We start from the raw sequence: 27,579 nt of genomic DNA, 5'->3' as shown, positions 1-27,579 counted from the left end.
GAAGATAAAAGAGCAGGAAATGAACAAATTCCAAATTTCAATACATTGCCAAACTAGGGCACAAACTCTCTTCTGAAATTTCTCAAAATCTTTCATTAACCTTGCAAACTAGCTAATACAAACATTTATACAAACACTTGAGTTGCTAGGCTGTCAGTAACTGAATTCTACATCCTGACCATTGATTAAAACCAGATTTCCTAAAATCTACAGCTCATCATCGAATACAACTGAACAGTAATTAACTATACAAAGAAAACATAAAACTTACACTGGATACTCTTTTAACAAAAGTCAATTTGCACAGTACTTGAGCTAAACTCTGTGACTTACTGAACTCAGCATCTCCAACTTAATACGGTGCATCTTGCATCATTTACATTAATAAAACGCACCGTGTCATGCACCTCATTTACTTAACAACATTTGGGCCATGTCTGGGCTTTAGACTTGCACATAGACTGGGCTTCTGTTTAACACTAGTTGTCCCCTCTTCATCCCCTCACTCGTTTCTAACTCTGTCGTCGCCTCCTTCAGAGAAAAAGAAAAGAAAAAAAAATCTTAACAACCTTAAAAAAAAAAAACCCGCAATTCAATTTCTGAATGCATGAATCCAAAACCCTAATCTTCAACAGCAATATTTTTTTCGCAACTACCGTTTCGAATTCCACGGATTTCCTAAATTTTCTCCAATTGGTATATCAACCGTCAATTTTCCCAGTCTCATTGTTTTTGGAACTCTAATTCTATTAAAAACAATAAATTTCTGTCAAATTCATCGGCCAAATTATTGAATGGATCACAAAGAATCGCCTGAACGGGTAAATTCTTATCACCTCATACCTAATTCAGCGTGGCTTGAAATCAGACTCTTTTATGTACGAATTTCACCCTGCGTGATCTCCGGCGTGCCCGACCACCTAACTCTTTGCCACGTGCGAAGCCAGATCGGCGTATCTCTCGAAATCAACGGTTCTCGTATCCCTGCGTCTGATGTGGCATCGATAACCCTACGCCGGGATCGGCTCAATAAGGAGTCATCAGAAGTGACGTACGTGAGCATGGATAGCGTGCGTGTGACGGGAAGCATCGAATTCGAAGTGTTTCAAGAGAAGGACATGGTTTTGTGTGGGTCCCTAGAGAGGATTGAGTCAACGCGGAATAATGAACGAGACGCGATGGCCGGATGGGGCATGGATTGTTACACGGCGATAGGCACGGGTTCTTCAGCATTTTTCCAGCCGAAACTTGGGGTTTCGGCGCCGGCTATTGAGGTTTATATTGCTGGTTGCTGTGGGGGTGTACCGATAATTTTGACAAAGACAATACAGGTAAGCCCGAGAAGGAAAGTATCAAGGCATGGGGTGCTGGATTCGATTCCCGAGGATGAGGAGATTGAGAAACATTTAAATGGTGCTAATGGGTTCGTTCGCCACCGAAAGTTGCAGGTAAATGAAGACTTTGACTTGGCCCTTGTTTTAGCTTGGTTTGAATCCATCCCAAGGTGTTTTTATTTCCGTGTATATATGCTCTGCTTTGTTTTAAAATCGGTAACAGAGGTTGCGATTGGATTATGATTAAATTATGGACTCAATTTTGGAAATTTGGCTTTGATTCTGCTCTTGTGGATTTTTCTGGATAATGTACCTCCCTGGAATGCAAGCGAATTCAATGTCCACCTGTAAATTAGCTTTACTTTTGGTTGGAGTTACCACTCCCAATTCTTATAATGCATTTGGCATTTGTCACTATATTAGTGAATTCCTTTGCTGCCCCATTATTTTAGCTTTCAAATTTTGTTTACCTTGCTTCAAAGCATTGGAATTCCACAATATCGTAAATGATTGAAGCATGAAACATATGCATTAGTGAATACAGAGACCTTTAGTACAGTTAGAACATATATTACATCCTCTATTACAAGCTTCTGTCATCTATTCAATTTGACACAGTTTATCTCTCTTAGAATTTTTCTTGATTTTCAACTTGAATTACATTGAATACCAATCAAGTTCTTTTACCACATTGATTATGTGTGTGAGAAACCTTTTTAGTTTATTGTTTGTGAAGCATTCTTCATATTTTACACAACATAGATTTGACTGAAACCAAGTTTTCTACATTACACTCAGGTAGATTAGATAGGCAGGTCTTTTTTTAAATGGAATGGAAATTATTGATATTGGGTAATATACCTATTGATCACCCTTCTCCCTTTCAAGCGATCAGAGGTCTCTGCTTTGATTACCCTTTTTTGTTGATAATCATCCTTTTTCATTATTTATATAACTTCAACTGGAATATTTAGGAATCATGCTCGAAGTAATATTACATGTACAAACAAACCGCACAAACTTTTTCATACAACCTGACGTAATAGCATTTGATTAGGTGATTTTGAAGTGCAATAAAATTATGTACACACATTTGTGCACAATTGGATATATAGATTATGTATTATTATGTGATTGCGTGATTTTGAATTAATAATAAATTAACATCTAATCATCTGTATATCTAATTATGTATTCAAAGGTGTATACATATGATATTGCTTTTTTGAAGTGCGAAAAAAAGTAAACAATCACATCACCTAATCATAGGTTGTTACCTCAGTTTGCACAATTTGTTTGTACATTATAGTTTTATCTATCACCTTGTGGCATATCTTTCATCAAAGTTGTGGTTGCAACTAATTGTTATTATATATGCTATTTTCCTGTTTAATGTTGATCAATATCTCTGTAATTCTAAGTTGGATTCTTCAAAGTCACTTGTCACATGGCTTACATATTTGAGTTTACAATTTATAATTTATGCTTGACCCTTAAATCTGCTTTATATGCGTATGAAAAATGTGATTATTGGTTTCCCTCTACTTCTAAGTTCTCTGCCTTTTTATTTGAGTGCATATTCTGCATTCATTTTCCTGGGAATTTAACATTTGCAGTAGTACTTATATTGACAGAATATTCAGATTGGTGAACTTGTTGAACATATAGAGATGTTCTGTTAGCCTTAGAATTCATGGTTATGCTGGCTAATTGAAACCTGTTGCTGTAATATTAATTTTTATCATAACTTTTAATGATCTTCTGAAACAAAATTCTAAGTTAATGCAAAGTAGAACCATTATCCTAATACGATGTAACATGTCAGGTGCCGTCTGCCTTGGAATTAATTAATTTTCTCGTTTTTTTGGCCTGCCTGAATGTTGCAGAAATGCTCATGTTAAAATTGCTTTTTGCTGCTACTTTACACCTTAAAGTTATTTACTTAAGTGACTTAATTTCGGCTTTAGCTCTTCTTTGCAAGTGTTGATACAGAACCACAAGCTTATTCTTATTGCATTTTTTATGGAACCATAAGCTTATTCTTATTGTATTTTTTACTTAGCATTTGTTCTGCCTATAGTTTCTTGCAATGCATTTTTAGTCTTGACTTTGTATTACTTTGACTATTTGTGTTGTTTTTGGGGCTGTGCAGATTACAGAGGCACAAGTTGATGACTATGAGTCAGATGAGAAAATCCGAGAGAGTTTGTACTCGGAAGATATGTACTATGGGGAAGATGGCCAACTGTCATGGTTTAATGCTGGTGTTAGAGTTGGAGTTGGAATTGGGTTAGGCATGTGCATCGGAATTGGACTTGGTGTTGGTCTTCTAATGCGATCATATCAAGCAGCCACTGGAAAGTTTAGGAGGAGGTTTCTCTGAACCTGATCAAATTGTTCTGGAAAATTTAACTCGGTATTAATGGAAGTTGGGTTTAATGTGGTAGTTGAATAGAGTTTTGAGTAGCTGGTTCCGGAGTTGTGCAGTATATCTGATAGTTCTGAGTTTTACTTGTTGACAGAAAGGTTGTAGGAGAGCAGCTGAAAGTGTTACGTCACATTCTCATGGCTGCTTATGAGACCATGGCTATATATGCTGTTCTGAATGAAATGTGTGGATCAAACGTTCACAACATCTGTGGCACGATATTGGGACCTCTATAATAACCGGCCTAAATTTGTCTGTGTGTGAGAAAAAGTGTATCTACTAGTCCCTGTGATGTAGAAATTTTGCTAGTGTTTGTATAGCTTTTGGTGTTCTTCTATTCTATTAAATTGTCTGCAACTTGCATTTTTTTTTTCAAAAATGAATTAAAATTCATTTCAAGTGTTTATCAGGAATTTTTGTTAATTGTAGTTTCTTCCATGTAGAAGTAATGGACACTAACGATTTTTCATTTGAGCATTCCTTTTGGCTTGATCATTGTTCTTTTTTGTCCGTCAGATTTAATATTCAAGCTGAGGATTCCTGTTTTTGTCCTTGATTTTCTTCCTTGCAATGTTAGTGCAGGAAAAGCCATGGTTAGATATGTATATTTTGTACACGTGTATACGTATGAAAGTTGTAGCGGTGGAAGTTGTGAGAAGGTATTAATCTAAAGGATGCAAAAGTAATTTCATTGCCACAAAAATGTAAACAAGATTCGTTCTTTCTAAAATTTATGAAGCCCGGGGGGGCTGTTTTTAAAGATTCTGGCATCTATTTATCTATCTATCTCACACGCGCACACACATTAAAATTATAATTAAAATTCACGCCTGAATGGTATAATTATAGTTGAATTGCATTATTTTTGTGCGATTTTAATTAAAATTATATATGTGATTTAGTAAGAATTGTATTATCAAAAATTGTAATATTTTTATGTAATTCAAAGGTATGACGTTTATTATTTTAAAATTTTAATTTTTATAATTATTAATCTTAAAATTTATATATATTAAGAGTAAAAAATATCTTAGGGTTAAATTAGCTTCAGTAATATTAAAAATCATAAAATATATTTTGTATCTTCAATTTGTATATTTCAAAAATTTACTAATAAGATTTGATAGAGATGAGAAAGTATGGTTTTTAAAATTCAAGGTGGGAAATTTTTATTGGGTAAAAATAAGACACGGGTTGAAAATAGCCGTTCTCTGCCAATTGTGTATGCACAGCAATCGGGATATAACTGTAATTTAACAGCACTCACATAACGCTTCGAATAGAATAAGGTCAGATCTCAGGGTGGAAGACATTTCAACCTCTCCGATCTCCAGACCACAGGCCTGCAACCAAAATATTAAAAAAAAAAAAAATGCAAACAAAAAATTACCAGTATCCTCCGTCCACTAAGCCCTCGGAAAATGCCTAAAATTACAACATTAAACCCTAACCACCACCACAACTGAAAATTAACTCTAACCATATTTGGAGAAGAAATAACGTGGCAGGGGGGAGAGTGGAGGGAGACGATGAAAAATAGATCCTCTGCACCAATGCCTCACCGTAACAACCCTACACCTCTTCCTTTAGTAGTCACTCTTAACTGCATCGAAGACTGCGACTTAGAACAAGAGTCCCTTGCCGGCGTTGCTTCTGTCGAGCACGTTCCTCTCAGTCGCTTATCCGATGGCAAGATCGAAGCAGCCTCCGTTGTCCTCCTTCATTCCCTCGCCTACCTACCACGCGCCGCGCAACGCCGGCTCTGTCCCTACCAGCTTATCCTCTGTCTTGGCTCTTCTGACCGCGCCGTCGACTCCGCTCTCGCCGCCGACCTCGGTCTCAGGCTGGTCCACGTTGACACCACTCGAGCCGATGAGATCGCTGATACTGTGATGGCTCTCGTACTCGGCTTGCTTCGACGAACGCATTTGCTTTCTCGCCATGCGCTCTCGGCTTCGGGATGGCTAGGCTCGGTGCAGCCGCTATGTCGAGGAATGAGGCGGTGTAGAGGACTAGTTTTGGGGATTGTTGGTAGATCTTCGTCGGCTCGGGCTTTGGCTTCGAGGAGTTTGGCTTTCAAGATGAGTGTGCTTTATTTTGATGTTCACAAGGTACTTTTAACATGTTGATTAAATTTCGAATGGAATTTTACGTTTTTGATTTTAGCAACAACTAATAAGCTCTGTATGATGTTTGCAAAGAAAATTTTAAAATTTTCCGGTGTTGAGTTGAGTTTTGAGCTAATGTTTATGTTGTAACTTTCATGATCAGGTTTTAGAATCTATAATGTGATTATGTATAGTTTATGGGGATAATCAAGCTAACTAGTTATTAGTTTTAAAGATTTATCTGGTTAATATTTAGGGTATATTAATTTTTTGTGTGTGTGTATATATATATATATGAATAGTATAAAAATTGTATGATGTGAAATATCACTTTGAAGTCATGTGAAATTTCTCATATAGGGTACAGTTTAAGATTCCTGTAAACTTAAATATTTGGTTTTCTTTTTTCCTGAATTGAAGAGGGTTATCTACAATATTGGATGAAAATAACTTCTCCTTTGAGAAAATTTGCACAAGATCTTGAGTGATTATGATGTTACCGTTATCATGTGGATTACACTTATCAGAACTTTTTATTAATTAAATATTTTTTTCATGTTGTCTGTGCACACTTTTGAGCTTCTAAATGTACTAGCATGTAATTTTTGACTTGCTCTTTGATTTTGAAGTTGAATTTGTTCTGAATTAATTTATCTCCTACAGGGTAAAGGGAAATTTGCATTTCCTTCGGCTGCTCGAAGGATGGATACTCTTAATGATTTACTAGCTGCAAGTGATGTTATCTCTCTTCATTGTGCTGTAACAGATGAAACAATTCAGATTATCAATGCAGAATGTTTGCAGCATATAAAGCCTGGTGAATTTGCTTCATCTTTGATGATCATCCTTCACTAAGTTACTGAGATCTCTTCTATTTACTTGTAAGTGGTAATATATTTTATTGTTTTACATAGGGGCATTTCTTGTGAATACGGGCAGCAGTCAGCTGCTGGATGATTGTGCTGTGAAGCAGCTTTTAATTGATGGCACCTTAGCTGGCTGCGCCTTGGATGGTGCCGAAGGGCCACAATGGATGGAAGCATGGGTAAAAATTAGGACTGATAATTAGTAGTGCTGCAATATTATTGCCAACCACATGAATCCAAAATCTTTTTCTTCTCTCTATATGTCATAGAATTCTTCTTCTCCTTTGCTCTCTCTGCATTTCATACTGGATCAAGACTTAACTATTTATGTTATAGATCTTGAATCAGTAGCAATATCTGTTCTGAAAAACTAAAAAAGTCTCATTTTCCTTCCTTTTCTTCCCCTTGATCATTTTTCTCTGGTGCTTTCTGTCATGCATACTGGTTAACATGCAGTTGCTGCTCTGCACAAATGTCAGTGTCTCCTGGTTTTTTGTTAAAAGGGTCACTATTGAATATTGATGATTGAGTACTGGTATCTTTTCAAGTGCTTTATGCTTAAAACGTGATGTTTCTCAAATATGGAGCAACATGTCTCAAATATAACCACAGGGCTAAGTTTCTCTAGTTTTAGGCAATTTGGCAAAATCTGGTAACCGTATTCATTGAGTGACGTGCTTGTGTTCCAAAGAATTAGTGGATAGCATATTAATAGCTGGTTAAGTTTAAATTAATTTAACTTATTTCATCATGAATTATGCCCAAAAGTGCCTGAGATTTCAATATAATAAGATGCCATTAATCTGTGTCATATTCACTGCTTTAGGTTAGGGAGATGCCAAATGTATTGATACTACCTCGCAGTGCGGATTACAGTGAAGAAGTATGGATGGAGATTAGGGACAAAGCCATATCTATATTGCAAACGTTCTTCTTTGATGGGGTTATTCCAAACAATGTCATTTATGATGAGGATGAGGACGAAAGCAAAATGGGTGAAGAAGTTGAACAATTTGATAAACAAGACAATGTGAGTGCCCTTCAGGGTTCTGTTTCTGAGCAACTGACAGATGATACCCAAGTTACTCCAGAAAGCTCTCAGAAAAAAGGGATCAATCTATCAAAAGAATCACCTAGCCAGCTGAAAGTTTCAGGTTTGTCTACCTCTAAATCTGATGGAAGGCGTAGCAGGTCAGGTAAGAAGGCCAAAAAGAGGCATGCCCAACAAAAATCTTTGCAAAAATCAGATGATTCCTCTGCATTAGTTAAAGAAAGTACTTCACATAGGGAAGATGATACTGCTATGAGTGGCACAGATCAAGCCAGTTCTCGGTGTGCTTCCCCTGAAGACTCAAGAAATAGGAAAACGCCTATAGAATTACTGCAAGAGTCAACTTCTGAACATAATCTAAAATCTAGCAAAAAGCTCAGTGGAAAGTCTGTGGAAATGCTGAAAGATGGTTACGTCATAGCTCTATATGCAAGAGATCACCCTGCACTCCACATCTCCAGGCAGAGACTCAAAGGTGGTGGCTGGTTCCTAGATACCATGCCAAATGTAACAACAAGAGATCCTGCAGCTCAGTTCCTTGTTGCTTTCAGGAGCAAGGTTTATTGGCAAAATGTTATTTATTTTTTCTGTCCATTGGGTTCAGGTTTCAACTGAGTGTAATTACAATATGGGTAATTATACTTATATTATATGGGTCATTCTGACCATCTGATACAGATATGGGGTTTGTTTTCCACAGGACATAATTGGCTTGCGATCTTTTGTTGCTGGTGGAAAGTTATTGCAGGTAATTTTATATCATAGGAAACTAATTGGGAAGTGTTTCTCAAAGCCTATTTACTAATGCTGCTAGAAATTTAGTTTGGAATTGCTGATTATTCCTTATGGAAACATCGTTTTTTTTTTTTTACTGAACATCATCTTTATCATGTTTTCTATTTTTGTGTCCCCTCGTTGAAGTGGAGAGCACATGCCATTATGGTATTAATGGTTTTAGAGCCTGAGTATTGAATTCATATTATGTTGACATTGCAGATTAATAGAAGAATGGAGTTTGTATTTGCTAGTCACAGTTTTGATGTTTGGGAGAGTTGGACAATGGAAGGTTCCCTGGATGAATGTAGGCTTGTAAACTGTAGAAATCCCCTGGTAAAGTTTTCTTTTATTTTTTTCCTTTTACTAGTTGAAAATCCTCTTGATTTGGTATCTGTTGAATGCTTCCTAGCTTCGGCATTTCTTCACAATAGCATTAACTAAAGAAAACATAAAATGGCCAAGGGAACTGTTAATTTGGACAATTTTTGAACAAGTGTAAATCTTGCATGACTACACTACCTTCTGGGAGGCCTGTATTCCATAGTAGTCACTGGAATTCTAATAACCATGGCAGAGTCCACCATGCTCCACCAGCTTTATTATTATTATTTTTTGGGTAAAATTTTACATTGCTGATATTCCAACCCCACCACTTGTGTGTGAAGATGAACATGCTTGACCACCAGGCTGAATTCAATTATGATGAAACATAATTTGGATGTAATATTTAATGATTAAATAGACAAAATAATTGTGAATATTATTATTAATATATATTTTTATAGTACACTGGTCCAACCAATAGTTGATGCGGACTTACCCCTTCACTGGGTCAATTTTTAGTCCATTTCTGAAAATTGCTGCTCCTAATTGCTTCAATTTGACAAATTGCAGGCTGTTCTGGATGTTCGCATTGTAATTCTGGCAGCTGTGGGTGAAGATGATGGGGTTACTCGTTGGGTTGATTAGATTTTGAGTTTGAGGATTTGACCAAGTCTTAAGTTTTTCTTGCCAATATCTTTTCTTCACTCTTCAGAGATTTGCCCAAAGTTTTTTTGCAAAGCATTGCTGTCTTTCTTCTCTTACATTCTTTCTTCCTGTTGCCCTCTTATGAGCTTGGTTTGATTTCCTGTGGTGCTTTGTTCCGCCAGATAACATTAAGAGTTAAATGTACAAGAGCTTGTCTATTTTCTATCTTTTAAAAGATATCAAAGAATTACCATTGCAGATCAGTAAATTATCAGTATTAAGTAATGAAGCAAACTGATGTTGTCGTTAACTTGTGCCCTGTGTTACCACAAATATTAAATAGCCACTGATGCGTGTTCAATATGAATCCATATTTGCGTGTGATGAAGTTGCCTGCATTTAGTTTGCTGGAGCCCTTTAACGCTAGGGCATTTCAGTGTTTGCCTGGATGATGCGTCATGTCGTATGCGTCTTCGAATTATATGAAAGCGAAAGATAAGGGTGATACGAAGCTTAGAATGTTGAATTTCTCAATTTAATAAACAAAAATTGATGTGGCACGATGAATAAGCAACACATCACTTGTGTAATTTTAGTTAGGTTACTTTGGCTTTATTGCAGCAATAAGCAGATTTCCGGTCAAAATATGTTATCATATTTGGTTTTCTTGGCGTATTGGTTTGATTTTCTTGGCATTTGGCAAAGTAGACGTACAAGTAAAATCCGTGTTTTAATAATTAGAGTCATATGGTTTGTTGTCATCCTCTAATTAGCTCTTTGTTAAAGTAATTGCTCATTAATTAAATCGTCGGTAAGTTCCTAATCACGTTTTTCAAATTCTTGGTCACCGAAATTATAAAGGCAAGTAAGATCTTAACGGAAAATGCTGATCTCGACTAGCCTAGAACTTTCGTTCAGTAACTTTCCATTTGGTGTTTCCTAGGAAGGGTGCAGCCGTAATTACACTTTTTGCCTAATAATATAAATATTCTTTCCTTATCCTTTTCAAATTATTTATTGATGATCATATTTCTAAATAAAAAACAAAACTTTGGAAATTACAGATTTTATTGCCAGTCGAGAACCTTTACGGTTAAAAATTATTTAGACAAAATGTGTATTATTGAAATAAAATAGTTGTGAGTATTGAGATTGCTGTTAAGTTTTGACTGAATTCAAATTTAAATCTGTTTAAATTAATTAAAAATATTATTAAAAAATATTTAATAAAGTTAATAATATCTCTGAATAATGAATAATATTAGTGACAAAAAAAATAATATTATTAATAAAATAAATAATGTTATTTTTTAAAAACAACTAAAACAAAACTAAACAACCTAATTGCTGCATAGTGATTTACTGAATTGTCCAAACAAGCAAGTCAAATTTATTTATTAGTTTATTTTCATTTTCATTTAAATTATTTTATTATTGCGGCAAAGTTAGCCAGGACAACCGCCATCCCTCCCTTAACTACTTAACTAGGTGGTGTAGACAGTGCCACTCGTTACAGAACGAATGGTCCGGGTCTCAGCAAAGCAAGACAACCAGATGAAAGCCACGTGTACGTCGGCTTTCTGTGTGTAACGTCAGTTTCGTCCCAAATCTCACCACGCCCACAGTCTATAAAAGCTCGCTCCCATCTTGTAGCCTGCTCTACTCGTGCCTTTCTGATTTTTAAAAGAACAAAACGCAAGCAAAGTTTTTACGGCAGAACAAGGAAAAACAGAAAGAGGAAAAACATTTATCTTTTCTGTCAGCCTATGGTGTCCGTGAATCCGAACCCGGCTCAAGGATTTTTCTTCTTTGATCCAATGAATAGGTCTTATTCTGGCTTCAATTCTCAGCCACCAACAGCTAACAATACTACAACTTCGACAACAAATAGTAGTACTAGTACTACTACGTCATCGACTAAAACTGCGAGTACTAATACGATGTCGTTTGCGGAAGATCCGAGCAAGAAGATTCGAAAACCATATACGATTACTAAGTCTAGAGAGAGCTGGACCGATCAAGAGCATGACAAGTTTCTAGAAGCTCTCCAACTGTAAGTCATATTCTAATTTTAATTTTCTTTTTTCAAAAAACATTTGTTTATTATGCTGCGAATTTAGTGTTGATTAGTCAAGTATCTTATGCTTGTTTTGGTTGGTGAGAAAATTTATGAAGAAAACATGGTAGTTTCGATATTGTTTTTTTTTTTTCTCTACTATCGATGATTCTAGATTTAGAAATTGGTGTCCTTATTGTTATTAGTGTTATCTTTTTGTTTTGACAGTCTGTGACGTGAATGATTATTTAGTGATGTTTTATTTGATTTTGCTATGGATTTTGATTGGTTTAGTTGAGTTTCCTTTAGATTGCGCTTGCTGTACAGTTTTGCTTTATCAAATTTTCATGAGTGCAATTCAGTTTTTTTGTTTAATTTTATCTGTCAATGTTCCAGTGATTGATGGATTGGTGGTGTTGTTTGATAATAACAGGAATGAGAATGCCATTCTTGTCTTTGGCTATATGTTTGGGCTACTATATTCTGTAGATATTTTTAATTTGATATTTGATTTAAATTAACAGACTTAAATATTAGAATGCCTGAAATTTAATCTTAAGGTGGAATTTGGTAGAAAAAGGTAGTCCAGTGGATGCATGGAAGAACATAATTAGAGTTATTAGAAGTTAGCGTCACTTCACTTCGAGGTTATTTGAGTCACCTTCTACATCATAGCCTAATTTGTAGTGTGTTTTTTTTCCTTTGGAATCTGGCATACTGATGTGGAACTTTCTTTTTTATATTGTTTTCTTGGTGCCAGATTTGACAGGGACTGGAAGAAGATTGAAGCATTTATTGGGTCCAAAACAGTCATCCAGGTAAATTCATATTCCTATATGAATTTATCTTGTTTATCCATATAAAAAAGTATCAAGGCAGGCCAAGTTTTTTACACTTTCTGCTTGATTTCTGTAGTTTAAACCTGTTATATACGCATTTTTGTCTTGATATGGTTTTCATGTTTAATCTTATGTTAAATTTGTTGTTCTATCAGAAAACGGTAGCTTACTTGAGTCTTGTTTAGCTAGTTAAAAATCATTAGGCTCATTTGCTGAATTTCCATAGCTCTAGTACTTTGTGACAACAGAATATACTCATGCTATCTGCAGTGTGTTATTGGAGTAAGATGTGTAGATACCGTGCACATGTCTTCTTACTGCTTCCAATATTGTGCTATTATGTGGAAATTCTTTTAGTTCTATTTTAACCTGTATGACTTGATCATAATAAAGTTCTTACATCTTCTAACAGATGAGTGGAAAACTTTAATTTAAATTGTGTGGTGGTCAATATCTGATGAATAATTTCTGTAAAATAGCTTGACTTATCCTATTTCTCAAAATTATGATTAGAGCCTCCTGATAATCATGTTTGTTTGTAGTTCTTTTTGTCCATTCCATAGCAGTGGATTACACATCTTCATCGATCTGTTCGTTAATAAATCTAAGCTTGACAGATAAGAAGCCATGCACAGAAGTACTTTCTTAAGGTTCAAAAGAATGGGACAAGTGAACATGTACCTCCCCCTCGGCCAAAGAGGAAAGCAGCACATCCATACCCACAAAAAGCACCTAAAAATGGTCCATATGGTGAATCATTTGATCTTTGTTTATTTTTTATGGATATATTGTAGGGGTGGGATTAATGATCTCTCTTTTATTTCTGCACAAATTATGACCCAAGTTTTAAACAATTAATTAAAGCACTTTCAATAGCTAAGATTACACCTCCCAAAGCTAAGTATTGCTCATTGGAAATAGCAGTGCCAGATGTAATCTTGGCCAATCAAAGTGTTCTGAGTCAATGACATACTACTGGAGTCATAATTTGTGTTAAAAGTAAAGGGGCGGTCATAACCATATAGATGTCTATCCAGTGCTTGATTCTTGAAGTTATTGCTTATATGTGTGTATCTGGCAGCTCCTGTTGCATCCCAAGTTGCTGGCCCATATCAATCTTCGACAGCATTGCTTGAGACAGGTTATGTTTACGGTCCAGAGTCATCGTCAGTTCTTGCGAATCCATATCCCGGTGCGGCCTTGTCTTCCCGGAGTTTTAACTCAACTCCACCAGTAAATGTGTCGCAAGTGGCTAAAGGTATTAATTGTTCCTACTGCATTTTCAATAACTTGTTCTTTTCCCCCTCATGGAAATCTTATGTTGCAGCATAAATGTGAAGTATTAATGATCTAATAATATCTTAATTATCTGGTTCCTAAGATGATGTTGGATTGGCTGGATCAACTATTGCTCATAATTGCTACAGTAGTAGTAATGAAAGCACTCCAAGACCTCGGCCTGTTGGTGAAGCAATTGATCAAGGGGATAGAAAACCAACCAGAGGTTTGTATTTTTCTTTTAATTTAAGCTTGACAAACATTCTATTTGCAGTTGAGGTACAGGCATTCTTACGACATGAATGCCTCACCTACTAACTGCATTATTAGTGAGAGGATGTTTTCTTCGTATGCACCATATTTTTAGTACTGCTAATATTTTTATAGAAGTTGTTAATGACTCTCACAAAGGGTTGGGTGGGTGACTGTACCGGGTTTCATTCTCACTATTGACAAGAACCACAATATTCAACTAAAGTTTACATCTATTATTCATCAAAATGAAGTTGTTTATTACAGTAGAAAAAAATTCATAAAGCTTTGGTTTGTTTGTTTAAAGTTTATTTAAGTTTGATTTGCTAGCTTGCATGAATATAGGATTGCAATTTGTAGGAAATGAATGATCATTTTTGGTTAGTTGTGTAATTCAAATGTGATCTAGCTTTTGATATGTTTCTTCAATTTCACACTATATGAGCAATGCCAATGTGCATTTGTTATGTAATATCATTTTTGTTGGCTGCTCATGGAGGGCATCCTTAGACAATTTGACCTCAATGTTGAAAATGCATTGGAAGCATTTGGATGGACTCAATTGCATTTTTTATGCATATACAAATATTATCATTAGAAGTTTTTCATCATACTACTTGTTGTCCATGTAATTGTCACAAGTTGTTACTTACCGGGGTCATCCTTTCTTCTTTTGCCATTCTTAAAGGGCTGTACTCAAATTGGTGGTGCATGTTATTTTGTGACTAGCCTGTGCTTCTACCTGTTCTAAGATATCATAAAGCGTGAAAGACTAATGTTCCCCCAAATATAATAATGTCTTTATGCCAATTGAAGTTTTTTGACATTATTCCTTTTCTCCAGCATTATTTTTGTCCTCCTGAATATTTCCATTAATGAAAAATCCTTTCCTTTGTGCAGCTATGCCAGATTTTGCTCAGGTTTACAGTTTCATTGGCAGTGTTTTTGACCCCAATGCGACTGGTCATGTTCAGAGACTTAGGCAGATGGACCCAATAAATTTTGAAACTGTAAGTCTTTTCAAATGAATACCTATCGTCCATTTGGTTGATGTAGTAATACTTTTTGGTGGTACCAGAAATAATGTTTGGGAACCAGCTACTAGTACATGATTTCATCTTCCCCGTTTCTCCTCTTTTCCCTTTCTTACCTATAGAAATTTAAAACGTGTTATATGGTTTTTCCTAGGCATTGTTGTTGATGAGAAATCTTGCCATCAATTTGACAAGTCCTGAGTTTGAGGAACATGTAAGTGCTTTTCCCTTTCCTCATTTGCAGCCCATATTAATACATATGTTCAGGTTTGCCTTGGTATTTATTCTTTCTTGACGCTGATTATGTGAACAGTCGAATGTAATCTGGTATAGTATTTCTGAGCTGCTGACTTTCATGAATGATAGCTTAATAGTGTATTGATGATGGGGCGCTGTATCAAGCGCTAGAACTTGTTTTTTCCTGTGGTCATTGACATCATGCAAAGCCATGTAGGTGATGATATACATTCACGTCATTATCTTTTGCATATTGATCTAACCTCGTGTTAGTTTTTGAAGTATTCATTATTACCATGTTTGTCGACACAGATTTTAATTCCAGTGCCCAGTTTCGTTTTTGTTAAAGTCATAGTTTCTTATTCTTTGGGTGGATGCAATCCAATGAAATTACAGCAGCAAGTTGTGTGATCTAATATATTCATTCTGATAGAATACAGTTTTTTTTTAGCTCTTTGATTTTTCCTCTTATCAAATAAAATATGAAATGGATGCAGAGAAGGATGCTACCACTTTATGACGCGGAATCGGAGAGAGCCAAATTGAGTCGTCCTTACAATATTATGCATGTTGCTAAATCAGAAAGTGCCATTCCATCTGTGTGAAGGAAAGGTAATAAGAAGATATTTTGCATTATGATTTATCAGCAGGCCTTAAACATTGAATTCCAGCCAAAGTGAACTCCGTTTGAGATTTTCCGACGGCGTTGTAGAATGAAGTGAATATTCATATGACTATATGTGGTGGTGGCGTTTGTCTAGAAGACGGTTAGCCAATGGCACGGTTGGATTGTAGGCAAATGCTTTTTGATTTGTGTATACGATAGTGAAATTTTTTTGTTTATATTTGATACTAGGTGGTGGTGGTGGTGGTGGTGGCAGCGCTGGTGCAAGATCATTTTCAAGGCTTTTTATTAAGAGGGCCGGCATGTATAGAGATTTGAGTATAAGCGAGTTTTGACTATGGTACTATTACTTCCTGTTGGTTTTTTCCCGTCTCATATATATAGTCGTTGAGAACAAATTCCAAACATAAAATTAGGCAGGTACTAATAAAAAAGAAATAAAACCCATGATACTACTGTTTAAAATAAAGACTCCTCGCTCGATTTAGAATCCAATTTTGTAATAATAATAATAATAATAATAATAAAAAATAAGTTTAAAAAATTAGATATTTTTGAATCAAAGGGAAAATATTAGAATTCCGAAAATTAAAAATACCCTGTCCTTCAACCCATCAGACAGGTTTGTGGGTGAAAGACCTACAAATGAAATAATCCTAACTTATATAAGAAAATTTTAAAGTTTTAAGCTTAAAAAACCTAAAACAAGAGCTTAAAATCACCCACAATTTGCTAAAGTTGTAAACGAGGTTACAAAAAGTAGAAGAATAAAAAATTCAAAATAAATTCGTCCTACAAGAAACCCGTTAGACCTATATTTATGTAAGACAACTAAGAGCTCAAAATTCTATCTGTGGCTTATAGCCAATGTGATGTGAAGAAAAGTAAATGAGATCTATTTTACTTCCAAGCGCCTCCTTGATTTTTCGCTTTACAGAATTACGACGACAAGTTGATTTTATCCACAGACAAAGTTAAAACCATCTGAAAATCAGGGATGAATTAAGAGCAAATAGAAAAAACCAAACAAAAGCTACTAAAACCATGAAAATTCCATTAATTACACCTACGCAGGCAATAGCTCAGGAAGAAAAAAAAAAGCATGTTAAACTCACCCTCCACGCAAATAGTTGCAGATCTGAGCAAGTGTGGATGACAATAGCACAATATACAAAAACATAATCCAGATCCACTACCTATACCTGAAACCCATGTCTACCTCATAGTTATACATCCCCTGCTTATTGCCAGCTGCAGCTAATGGGTGAATCTGCTTTGTGTTTGATCTGAACTCCATCTCAAGAAGCCTTTTTAGTGTCTCTGGACTATTGGCTCCAACCCCAACATCAGCAGCTGCACATTTATTAAAGCAAAGGATTAATAGTAAAATGCACATATTATTTTCTAGAGCCACATGATAACACATGTTTCTTCAAAATTGAAAAACCAAAATCATTGGTTAACAGAACTTGGTGAATGGGCTACCTTAGAAAGTCAGGTTTTACATATTGACAATTCTGTTATATGAGATAAATTAGGTTTTACACATTGACACATGTTTATCATTTTCTTTAGTCATTTAAGATGCATATTCTGTAAAATCTAGTTTTCCAACCTAAAAATTTAGAAAATAATTATTAGTACCAACAAAAACAATGTACACAAATAAAAACAAAGAGGTGGTTACCTGGTGGTAGCATTCCATGACCAGCAAAATTGGGCTGTTGAGGACCAAAAGGGAAGCCTTGAATTGGGTTCATTTCTGGTACAAAACCGGGCATTTGATTGTTTGAATGAAGACTGCTGGCAAATCCTTGCAGTAGGTGAGGTGGAGGAAACCTTCCTGTCATGTGTATCTGTGATAACATATGATGCTGATTGTGGGCAGAAGGATCAAATCCAGGGAGTACAGTGCGGGGGTGATGGAAAGGAGGACGGAGCATATTTGCAGGAAATTGATGAGCGGGTGGAGAATCATTATGGATGATGTCTTCTGGGCCCCTGAACTTCATCTGAGAATTTATGTTAGCAGGATGAGGCTCTAGTGGATTGAATAATGGTCCCACATGATTTAACTGTGGGTGAAGCAGTGGTGATGACGGTTGGATTTGCAGATTATGATGCAAAATATCAGCCTCCCTTGCATCATAAGAACCACGAAGGAAAGGTGAACCTTCTTGAACAGTAATGGGGCCTCCGTCCCCATAGACAGAATTTAGAGCTGCTAGTTTTTCAGGAATGTCAACTTGTGCAGTGAGGGAGGGAAAAAAATCTGTTTTGGATGAGTTCGTAAGGTGTTTTGTACGATCACCAAGAGAGATCAAGCTATCCTCTTCAGGGAGTTGAATATCGACAGGCCCATCAAAGCCACCAACTTTTAATTCTAACTCATTTCGAAGTCGTGGTGAATCTATTTCAGTTCGGTGATCATCAAAGCCACCAACTTCAACTTTAGAATAAAGGAAACCATCATGAATTTCCGATATATCAACTCTTGAAGACACAACTGAACCTTTTTGAGCAGATGAAGGTGCCCCTACTGATTGTAATTCCTTCATAAAAGCTGTACCAAAAAGTGTTTCAAGTGTCAGACTCTTCCTTGAATTGGAAACAAGTTCAGCATTGGTGTCCCTCAAATCAGGAAGTGCATTGTCAATATTTGCTACTTCCCTATTAAATTGTTTGTTTTGAGACTTGATATCTAGACCAGGGAATGGTGTCACATCTGTCGGGCACGTTCCCTTTTGTAACAATGCAAGGAGGTGCTGAGATGCATGATCATCAACATTTGCCTTTCTCTGTTCAGTCTCTGCCTCACCAATGCTCTCCCCACCTTGCATAGAAGGCGGCAAGGTTGCATCACTAGTACTAATTTCTGATAGAATGGATTGTTCAAGGTCTTCACATGTGAGGACAGCTGCTGTTTTATTGGTTTTATTGATATTACTATCAACCAATTGCTCAGAGTTTTTTATCGTAGCAGAAGTTAGATTTGATGCCAGATGTCTGTCTGCAAGCTCTAGGTTTTGGACGGGGAAATTGGTTGAGATGTGCCTTTCAGCATTCACATCAGAAGGTTGTGATCCACCTTTTTCACTACCAACAATTAGTGAGAGCAAATCATTTGGCTTGCCAGAGGAATCTTCATCAGCTGGTTTCTTTTCTGCAGCAAAAAGATATTTGCATATAAATTGCCTGAGCTTAAACCATATTACTTGACATCTAAGCACAAAAATATTAAATTTTCAGAGTCAAAAAATTGAAACATCAATTAAGTATTTTGGAATACCTTCATCAAGAAACCAATGAGCAAACTTGGAAGATTGGACAGCCTGAGGACTCGAAATGCCATCTGTTTTACCATCATGATGCTACAGTCACAAAAGACATTGAAGGGGTTCAGATGCTTTCATACTAAGATTTTTCAGTTAATCAAAAACCAGAAGTGGTATACCCAACCAGACAACTTTTCTGGTTGAGTATATCATTTTTCAGTAATTGCCACGACATTTAGGAAAAAAAAAAAGTAAAAGAAAAACTGTAAAAAATCATAGTATGATCCAAAAAGTTTAACTTAGACTACAGGATGCAAATTACAAAATACTTCACCCAGCTGGCAAAATTGTTTCCATAGAGAACTGAAGCTACCTGATGGAGAGCATTCAATATAGTTTTGAGGTAAGATGGCATGCCTTTATTTTATTATTGAATAAATTTGTGATTATAGAATGGCATGATTTATCTAACAAGAGAGGTCCTTGCTTTGCCAACATGGTACAATTATACTATTCCGTTAAGCATGTGATTAAGAGGTAATATTAAAATGGAAGCAACCTAATCCCTAACACCTGGATAAAGATATAAACTAGATCACCAGTAAAATTTAAGTGCACAAAACCTGGTGATATTTACTACCATCTATGATTTATGATAAATCATAAAGAGCATCTCCATATCTAATAAATTTTTATATAATATGTGAGTATGAAAAGAACTTGTCTCCAATGTCACAATGAATGACTATTACCTCAACAAGAGTATTGAAGCCACCACTATTAACTGTCAAAACATTACCAAAAAGCTTATGAAGAATTGAAGATGACTGATCTTGACTTGATTCAGAGACAATTTTATTGTCTGTGACCTTTTCAACATCAACATCTACACCTACACTTTCCTCTGATGCTTCAAAGGTTTTCAGAAGATTAGAACTCTTGTATATTTGACCCTCCGGGCCTGTTGTCTTATTGGACACATCTATACCTGAAGTGAAATTTTGAACTTTACCACTCTTGCTATTTGCTGAAACATATATACTCATACTTTCACGTGGGCTAAATTGTTCTGCAGATGGCTTGTCCTCATTATCAAATAAGCCACTTGACAGAAGGTTGCCTTTGGCATGCAAGATACCATCCTCATGTTCAGAACTTCCATCCTACACAAAAAACAAGAGACATGCATGCTTTTAATAAAACTTAGCAAGATAAGACTCCTCTTGGGTCAGCATATACCAAAGCATAGTTTGCCCATCATGATAAACAAGAACACACATTGATCAATGAGCCACAAAATAACAACTTCATTGTTTAATCAGCAGAGAAGCTGTACAAGCAGAATCAGAACAAAAAAGTAAATCTTTCTGGTCCTGCCCAATTTTTTAGGCAGATGACAAAACCACACCCAGACTGCCACAATTTCTGTGTGAATGACTTCAACAATTTTACTAGAACACAGAAGCTATTGATACTATTGTTTTGCTCTGAGCTTTTACTAAGTCCAAAACTTAGAGATCCATTTGCCAGACCGACCCTCTATTTAATAGACTCAGTTATCAGGGTCCAGTCCAGCTGCAAGTCTAAATATTAGAAACCTAATGCCTAAACCAATCTCTAATGAGGGGTTAAGGTGTCTTGAGGGCAGGAAGATGCAGAAAAAGTAAAAACAGCACAGCAAAGATGTCAAGATAAAGGGTAGCAATAATATGGTCTAGACTCTACTTATTTTAACTAAAATCTAAGCTGTTTCAAAAATTTTCCCTTTAAATGTGAGAAAAACAAGTTATGCATAGGTCAAAAGATAAATAAACTATGGTGTTCTGATTTACACCATCCTCTACTTCACTATTTTATAAATTATGGGAGAACAAACTCCACCTCTAGCAACATAGCCAAAATAACTAAAACAACTGGAAACAACAGTTTTCTTCTCTGTATTCAACTAATTTGCAGGTGGCATAAAGTTTAAATACAACGCGTCTTGTTCTTTCTCTTGATAGGCAGAGATCCTTTAATCTTTCTAATGTACACTGAGTTCTCGTTTGAGGCCACTTACAGCACCTAAATTTTGGTAGCCAAGAAACTCGTGAAAGATAACTACAGCTCATGTAGGTGGCCTCACATATAACACTGTGGATAGGCATGTGCAGAATAATGGAGAGGGGGGACAGGAATGGGTGCATGTCGACTAGGCATTTTTCAGAATAAATGAAACTGATTATTCATTCACAATCATTGCAGTTTAAACAGTATAACCATCCGATTGCATTATAGAAAATATTTCATAACATAAAAAAGGTGATGCAAGTTTACAGATTAAAGAGTTCAAAATGTTATAAAGCAATCCTTTAAGACAAGAATAAAGCAATTCAAGTACTATGCAGATTGTATACAATACTCATTGAATCAGCAACCAAAAACAAACAAGTTAATACAAGAGAACCAAACATTCATTAAATCGGACAAAAAAAAAGGGTAAAGAACCAAACATTCATTAAATCAGAAAAAAAAAAAAAGGAAAAGAACTTACCTCTAATGAAGGGAGATGAGTTATAGTTTTGGTTCCCATATTCCTTTCCAAAGTTGCATTTGAAAAACCTGGAGGCACAAGTGGTCTGGATGCAGGAGTTTGTGATGGGAGAACAGGTTTGTTAGAATCAGCATTTGGAGCATTTGTAATCACAGGTTTATCAAATTGATTGCTTTTATTTGAAATTCCCTCATCATCTTTGGAATCCTCCAGCAAAGTCATAATATCAAATTCATCCTTACGCTTCTCTGGATTAACTTTTTGCTTTTCTTGAAAGGCTTTCTGCTGTTCCTTTCTCATAATCTCAAAGGAAGCTGCAATGTAAGTCATCAAATTTTAACTTGAATTTGGTCAAAGACAGATAATCATTTCTCCAACCTCGATATGTAATAGAACAGAGTAAAAAAAAAAAAAAAAGTAATAAAAACATGAGAATTTACCTCTTCTCTTTCTTTCCTCTTCTGCTCTATCCTCGCTTGTACATTCAGAAGTACCGAATGTTTCTTCATTATATGAATCATTAGTTTCCCTCCGAGAGTGAGGTACAGCCTGAAAAATATAGCAAAAAATAAATAAGCAAAAAATATAAAGAGCGAAAAAATCCAAAATTATGAGCACCATGTTCCTAGCATATGTTCATCATCAATGACAAGAAACAAAGTAGTGCAACCTCAACCTTGTAAGGGCGTGGTGGATGATATGACTCATTACTCCTGTTCAGCTGGTAGTGATCATTAGCTCGAAACTTTAGAGTAGATGCTCCTGCTGCATATCCAGATGGCCTTGCAAATGAACCACTTCCAAGAAGTCCATCTTGCTCAGGAACTTGCAAAGACCGCCGAGATTGATTGCCATAATGCCTTCCAGATTCTAAATTTTGATAGTGCAATTACAGGTCAGAACTTGGAAGATACAAATATTTCAGGAAAATAGAAAAGAGACAAATTAAGAAAAAATAAAACACATACAACCTAGTGAAATCTTGGCACCACAAAACAGCAAAACTGAATGGTCCATGATAACGCAATCTGTGCAGGCACAATTTGAATTTTTCAACCTAAATATTTAAAAAATTACCTGAATCCCAATCAGATTGCAAGTCACTATCCCTATCACCCCGTCCTGAAGAACGACTATCCCACCTTCCATGGATTCCCCGAGAAAAATTACCAGATTCCCCTCTTGTAGGTGGTGAAGAACCATACTCATTTCTCCTGAAACTATGCAGCGACAACCCACCGGGAGTTTTTTGTCTATCTCCAGGAGCATCCTCAAATTCACTAAGCAATAAAAAGAATACATTAGAAACACTAAATATCAATAGTGTTATATATAACAGCAGAAACAAAAGGCAACTCCATATATAATATGCAAGTTACCTCAAAAGAGATTGATCAAATCCACCGGGTAGCTTTTTGCAAACATCCAGTTCACTAAATGATAGTAGAAAATCTCTTGAATACGTAATTTTTAACTTCCTGAACAATAATCAGCACAAATTTATTATAGCCAACCAAAATTAACGAAGATGACCCAAAAAAAAAAAGAAAGAAAAGAAAACTATTAATACAATCAAACTGATAATCAAAATTCAATCAGTAAGAGTAGGCTACCGTTGTGATTCATTGTTTGTCTCAGCAGGCTGATCCAGAGTGTGTTTGTCTTCATTTTCTAAGCTCATTTTGTAAGATTTTACAGAAAACAATAGCGAAAGGCAGAGTCTGATGAATATATTTCTTCAACTACCAATTACACCAATCGCCGGAAACAATACAGGCCTAAGTTAACCGCAGAAAACTCTTAAATCCACTTACCTCAATGGCTATTATATCTATCTACTCAATGCTATCCCTTCAAAGAAAAAAGAAACCCATTAATTCACACTGGAAAATCAGATATTGTGGTGCAATTAACAGGCTTATTACCGCTTAGCATCATCCATTGATATCCGCTGGTATTAATATCTACATCTATCACAAATCAAGAGCTAATATAGCAGTTGAATTTAAACTATTCCATCCCCTGATTCGCTGAATCAACAATCAAAACCAACCCGAATCGTCGCTACCAAAATTGTCCCTCCCACTCGAATAAGCGCAGAGTTTCAGTGCATCATTTCTCTTATCTCTTATCAGCACTTCAATCTCGCATCTTACTCCATATAATCCGATCAATTACCTCCAATTGTCCTCAAATTCTTACGATAAACTAACCTCCTAATAAGAGCCGATGACATGAACTCTAGGGTTTGCAGTTATCTAACCTAGTAGCTCCCAAAAACTAAGTTTTCTTTTCTTGAAGAGGAACACCTGGACACAGAGACAGAAAGGAAGAGAATTAGGGTTTGTTGATCTCAAACCCTTTCAGCTCTTTCCCGTTTTTACGATTGATCGATAAGAGAGAGTGTGTTTTGATAAAGAGAGTGTTCTGAAAGAGAGACTGGCAATTGGCATCCCTTGCTCTTGTGGAATGACGTTTTTCACCTTCACATCGCCAAAAAATTATAGATATAATAAAAATTAAATTAAAATTCTCGTAAAACAGACGCGCCGCTGTCTATCGTGCCACGCACTCTTATATTTTTAAAATTTATGACATTAAATTTGAATAAAGGTTTTTGCCCTCAATTTTGAAAACTTCATTTATTCACCCATCCAAAAACCATGGTGGTGGGTAAAGGAGTTAGAATAATGGTTTCATTAAGCCATGGGTGGAATAGTCAATTGGCCTTAGTTTTAATTGGGTCACATCATTTACATTTCTGTGGCTATGGTTACTTAATGCTCGGATATTTAAAAGAAGGAACCCGCGGGAGAAGAATGCTCTGCCTTTCAACTCTTTCCCTTCCCGAATGGCAGCTCTTCTCTCATCGAGTTTTGCTACCAACAATCCCCTCTTCAAGTTTCCATACCACTGTGTTATTTTCCACCCAACTTATAATCGCAAAATCTTCAGAATCTACTGCAATAGAGAAAACACACCAAACAATTTATCCTCCAGTCAAGAATCTGAGCCTCAAAACGCACTGCTTAAGATAGCTTGGTATGGCTCCGAGCTTCTGGGAATTGCTGCTTCATTTCTCCGTTCACCGTCTAATGTTGAACCACGGGAAAATGATATCAAGCTTGCTATAGATGGGTCAAAATTTGTTGATCGTGAAATCGTTGTGGAAACTATTAAACGAGATTTTGAAAGATCCTATTTTGTCACAGGTTTGCAGAAGTCTCATCTACTAATATTTTTTAAGCTATTACCTTTTTGAACTGTGATTTTCAGATTGTGTGATTCGTTAATTAGATTAAGCTATGCCTCTAGGTATTCTCCAAGCTGTGCTCTTCATTTCTTGCCCTTTACTGATATATTAATAATCCTTTAATGCCGAAAATTCATGGGTTTGCATAATATCAAACTTAGATGTGAGAAATCTGACAGGGGAACTGCCAAAATTTTGCACATCATATGGGTACAAAAAATGGGATGTTGGCTATAAACCCAGCCTTAAGAAGTTCATGCCTTTAAATTTCAGGCAACCTTACCCTTGATGCTTATGAGGAGGATTGTGAGTTTGCCGATCCAGCAGGTTCCTTTAGAGGGCTTCGCCGTTTCAAAAGGAACTGTACAAATTTTGGGTTGCTTATCGAGAAGTCAAATATGAAGCTCATGAAGTGGGAGGATCTTGAGGTAAGCTAGAGGAATCTAATTTAACACATAATTTAGCTAGTGGGATCTTATTAACTTTAGCATTGAATTGCATCTGAACACAGGATAAGGGAATCGGACACTGGCGATTTAGTTGCATCATGTCATTTCCCTGGAAGCCTATTCTTTCTGGTGCGTATTGGCTTCATTTAATGTATGAAGGTTTGCAGCATCAAAAGCATGATTACATGAGAAACAGGCAAAAAACTTAGATAAACCTTTTTCTAACTACTGATAATTTTGAGAAACATGATATTGTTCATCTTTGTTGCAGCAACTGGATATACTGAGTATTATTTCGATATACAAACTGGAAAAGTATGCAGGTAACTGCAATAAGGCAAACTTTTTTTTACCCTTTTGAATATGCCATTTTTTCAGTTGAATGTTGGTTGTCATTACAATCTTCAGGCATGTGGAGCACTGGAATGTTCCCAAAATGACACTGTTAAAGCAACTTCTGAAGCCTAGCCGAGGGCTTTGGCATCGGAAGACTGGTGGTTGAAGAAACAGTAGAAGGGCCTTCTTCTAGACACAACAGGGTTGCCATTATTGGGATGAAATAGGTTAAGTCAATCAAGATGCTTATAGCTTTCATGAGTGGAGATCATGTACAACAGTAGATTTTTGCTTGATATCAGGAAACAATTCTGAATTGTAAAAAAATATAATCTAAAATTTTTAGATAAGAGTATTTTAATTCTCAAATACATATTGAAATTCTGCAGTGATATCTTGTTTTATAAATGTTAATGCATCTCTTCGTAGATTCACAAGTTCTAACATATTGCAATACAAATTATTGAATTGCCAATTTAAAAGCTATCAAATTTATTCTTGAATAAAATAACATATCAAATAAAGGTGGATTCAAATCAACCCTAAACAAGAGTTGGTTCAAGTTTAATTCGAATCTAAAAGGTCAATCTCGACTTTGTTTGAATTGATAATGAGTTATGAGAAAGTTATCTGAGAAAAGAATAAGGGTTATTAGAGAAACATAAACTGAATTGTGAGAAAAGATAAATATATCTCTATTATGAATAAAAGTCGTTAAAGAAAATAAATTTATTGATAATTTTTTTATGTTTTATTTATTTGAACTTATACTAACTTGAATTTGGGTTTGTTCAAATTGAACAGCAAGTTACATATTAATTGATTCAATCCTTAATTATTATTATCAAACATAAAGTAAATTACATGTCCCACCCAATATTTGGCCTAAGAATACTCTCCGCCCTTCTTTGGCCTTAACAACATCTTCTTAACTAAAATCAAATTTTATTAATGAAAAAATGTTAAGTGAAATTACCATTTTTTCTTTAAATGGTTTAATTTTTGAAATTATCATATAGCTTTAAAATGATAAAAATTTAAAATAAACCTTTCAAATATACAAATTATATAAGAAGTTATTTATTTTTCTTTTCTTGCACTCTCAGCCGTTTTTTCTCGTCTTCTTAATTTCAAGGCAAGAATAATAGTAAGTGATAGCAGTAATTATATTAAAAGAAGTATAGGTCGGGGTGTCAATGACAGAAATCATATGTTTTAGAGTAAATTATAATTTTTTAAAATATTAAGGTAATAATGAAAATTTTAGGGATTTTTTAGGAATTTAAAAAAGTTTAAGGGGTGTTTTTGAAATTTTGAAAATTTTAATTATTTAATTGATAGTTTAAAAATGAAAGCTATTATCTCAACAAATTAAATAAATCGCAACAAATTAGAGATATAAATTTCATATTACAAATTGTTGAGGTCATAATGAAAATTTTAAAATATAAGAGTGAATATAATAATTTTAGAGCTTTTTGAAAGATAAAGAAAGTTTAGGGGTTTTTTTAAATTTGGTATACCATTTATAATTTAAAAAATAACAATTATGCCTATAAAGAACTAATTAGAATATAATAAATTAAAGTTATAAATTCACATTACAAATGATTAGAGTCATAATAGTTATTTCAAATATATGAGATGAATAAAAGATTTTCCAAAGGAGCAACATTGCAATTAGGTTTTTTAAAGATTTTAAGAATTAGTTTGTTAATTTTCAAGACTTTTTATAAATTAAATTGTCATATTTAAAATAATTAAGTTTTATCGGAAAGGATTATTTTTAATTTTTTGCCAAAATTACAGGATAAAAAAGTATTATTTTGCTCTTATAATTAATTTTTTAATAGAATTTTTTTTTGGGTAGAAAAGTGTT

General features: G+C 35.2%; 4 protein-coding genes across 11 annotated transcripts; 3 read left to right on the top strand and 1 right to left on the bottom strand.

The window, feature by feature from the left end:
- The first annotated feature begins 504 nt into the window (after positions 1-504).
- Positions 505-9,796, top strand: LOC123223220 (C-terminal binding protein AN-like). Of its 2 annotated transcripts, XM_044646339.1 has the most exons (10): positions 507-1,448; positions 3,487-3,707; positions 5,023-5,034; positions 5,303-5,873; positions 6,534-6,687; positions 6,785-6,915; positions 7,563-8,345; positions 8,488-8,535; positions 8,784-8,897; positions 9,459-9,796. In XM_044646339.1, exons 1-10 carry the CDS (start codon positions 795-797, stop codon positions 9,531-9,533), a joined length of 2,763 nt encoding a protein of 920 aa, XP_044502274.1. In that variant the 5' UTR covers positions 507-794; the 3' UTR covers positions 9,534-9,796. The 2 variants fall into 2 exon arrangements, with proteins under 2 accessions (XP_044502273.1, XP_044502274.1); XM_044646338.1 differs by lacking the exons at positions 5,023-5,034; positions 5,303-5,873; positions 6,534-6,687; ... (3 more) ...; positions 8,784-8,897; positions 9,459-9,796 and adding an exon at positions 3,857-4,239 and having other exon boundaries at positions 505-1,448; positions 3,487-3,750.
- A 1,219-nt stretch (positions 9,797-11,015) lies between these two features.
- Positions 11,016-16,200, top strand: LOC123223219 (protein REVEILLE 3-like). Of its 4 annotated transcripts, none has more exons than XM_044646336.1 (9): positions 11,020-11,586; positions 12,350-12,407; positions 13,046-13,178; positions 13,510-13,686; positions 13,810-13,932; positions 14,859-14,968; positions 15,147-15,206; positions 15,727-15,841; positions 16,089-16,200. In XM_044646336.1, the coding sequence occupies exons 1-8, from the start codon at positions 11,300-11,302 to the stop codon at positions 15,832-15,834; spliced, it is 1,056 nt and encodes a 351-aa protein (XP_044502271.1). In that variant the 5' UTR covers positions 11,020-11,299; the 3' UTR covers positions 15,835-15,841; positions 16,089-16,200. The 4 variants fall into 4 exon arrangements, with proteins under 4 accessions (XP_044502272.1, XP_044502271.1, XP_044502270.1 ...); XM_044646335.1 differs by having other exon boundaries at positions 16,086-16,200; XM_044646337.1 differs by having other exon boundaries at positions 11,016-11,586; positions 13,046-13,169; positions 15,727-16,200.
- Positions 16,201-16,867: 667 nt separating this feature from the next.
- LOC123223218 lies at positions 16,868-24,140 on the bottom strand. Of its 3 annotated transcripts, none has more exons than XM_044646333.1 (11): positions 23,276-24,140; positions 23,042-23,140; positions 22,740-22,942; positions 22,339-22,532; positions 22,103-22,211; positions 21,663-21,976; positions 20,118-20,292; positions 19,882-20,033; positions 19,144-19,225; positions 17,542-19,017; positions 16,868-17,207 (listed from the first exon to the last, which is right to left on the bottom strand). In XM_044646333.1, exons 1-11 carry the CDS (start codon positions 23,341-23,343, stop codon positions 17,047-17,049), a joined length of 3,033 nt encoding a protein of 1,010 aa, XP_044502268.1. In that variant the 5' UTR covers positions 23,344-24,140; the 3' UTR covers positions 16,868-17,046. The 3 variants fall into 3 exon arrangements, with proteins under 3 accessions (XP_044502268.1, XP_044502267.1, XP_044502266.1); XM_044646332.1 differs by having other exon boundaries at positions 19,882-20,292; positions 23,276-23,513; positions 23,588-24,140; XM_044646331.1 differs by having other exon boundaries at positions 19,882-20,292.
- A 315-nt stretch (positions 24,141-24,455) lies between these two features.
- On the top strand, positions 24,456-26,092 carry LOC123223016. 2 transcript variants are annotated; one of them, XM_044646068.1, is made up of 5 exons: positions 24,456-24,874; positions 25,189-25,343; positions 25,427-25,493; positions 25,636-25,687; positions 25,743-25,873. In XM_044646068.1, exons 1-5 carry the CDS (start codon positions 24,514-24,516, stop codon positions 25,744-25,746), a joined length of 639 nt encoding a protein of 212 aa, XP_044502003.1. In that variant the 5' UTR covers positions 24,456-24,513; the 3' UTR covers positions 25,747-25,873. The 2 variants fall into 2 exon arrangements, with proteins under 2 accessions (XP_044502003.1, XP_044502002.1); XM_044646067.1 differs by having other exon boundaries at positions 24,458-24,874; positions 25,773-26,092.
- The last annotated feature ends 1,487 nt before the right edge of the window (positions 26,093-27,579 follow it).

Source organism: Mangifera indica, chromosome 8, assembly GCF_011075055.1.
Source record: "Mangifera indica cultivar Alphonso chromosome 8, CATAS_Mindica_2.1, whole genome shotgun sequence".
Classification (NCBI taxonomy): Eukaryota; Viridiplantae; Streptophyta; class Magnoliopsida; order Sapindales; family Anacardiaceae; genus Mangifera; species Mangifera indica.
The sequence above is the reverse complement of the archived record's forward strand: the minus strand, read 5'-3'. Positions and strand labels throughout refer to the sequence as shown.

What these genes read in the sequence shown, in the direction of transcription:
- LOC123223220 (XM_044646339.1), top strand. Translation starts at nt 795, where the DNA reads ATGGATCACAAAGAATCGCCTGAACGGGTAAATTCTTATCACCTCATA. An exon ending in TTCGCCACCGAAAGTTGCAG is followed by an intron (nt 1,449 to 3,486) that starts GTAAATGAAGAC and finishes GGGGCTGTGCAG; the next exon opens with ATTACAGAGGCACAAGTTGA. An exon ending in CACAATGGATGGAAGCATGG is followed by an intron (nt 6,916 to 7,562) that starts GTAAAAATTAGG and finishes TCACTGCTTTAG; the next exon opens with GTTAGGGAGATGCCAAATGT.
- LOC123223219 (XM_044646336.1), top strand. Translation starts at nt 11,300, where the DNA reads ATGGTGTCCGTGAATCCGAACCCGGCTCAAGGATTTTTCTTCTTTGAT. An exon ending in GGTCCAAAACAGTCATCCAG is followed by an intron (nt 12,408 to 13,045) that starts GTAAATTCATAT and finishes TAAGCTTGACAG; the next exon opens with ATAAGAAGCCATGCACAGAA. An exon ending in GTCCTGAGTTTGAGGAACAT is followed by an intron (nt 15,207 to 15,726) that starts GTAAGTGCTTTT and finishes AAATGGATGCAG; the next exon opens with AGAAGGATGCTACCACTTTA.
- LOC123223218 (XM_044646331.1), bottom strand. Translation starts at nt 23,343, where the DNA reads ATGAGCTTAGAAAATGAAGACAAACACACTCTGGATCAGCCTGCTGAG. An exon ending in GCTTCAATACTCTTGTTGAG is followed by an intron (nt 19,226 to 19,881) that starts GTAATAGTCATT and finishes TTGTGACTGTAG; the next exon opens with CATCATGATGGTAAAACAGA. An exon ending in TCATGGAATGCTACCACCAG is followed by an intron (nt 17,208 to 17,541) that starts GTAACCACCTCT and finishes ATAAATGTGCAG; the next exon opens with CTGCTGATGTTGGGGTTGGA.
- LOC123223016 (XM_044646067.1), top strand. Translation starts at nt 24,514, where the DNA reads ATGGCAGCTCTTCTCTCATCGAGTTTTGCTACCAACAATCCCCTCTTC. An exon ending in CTGGAAGCCTATTCTTTCTG is followed by an intron (nt 25,494 to 25,635) that starts GTGCGTATTGGC and finishes TCTTTGTTGCAG; the next exon opens with CAACTGGATATACTGAGTAT. An exon ending in CAAACTGGAAAAGTATGCAG is followed by an intron (nt 25,688 to 25,772) that starts GTAACTGCAATA and finishes TACAATCTTCAG; the next exon opens with GCATGTGGAGCACTGGAATG.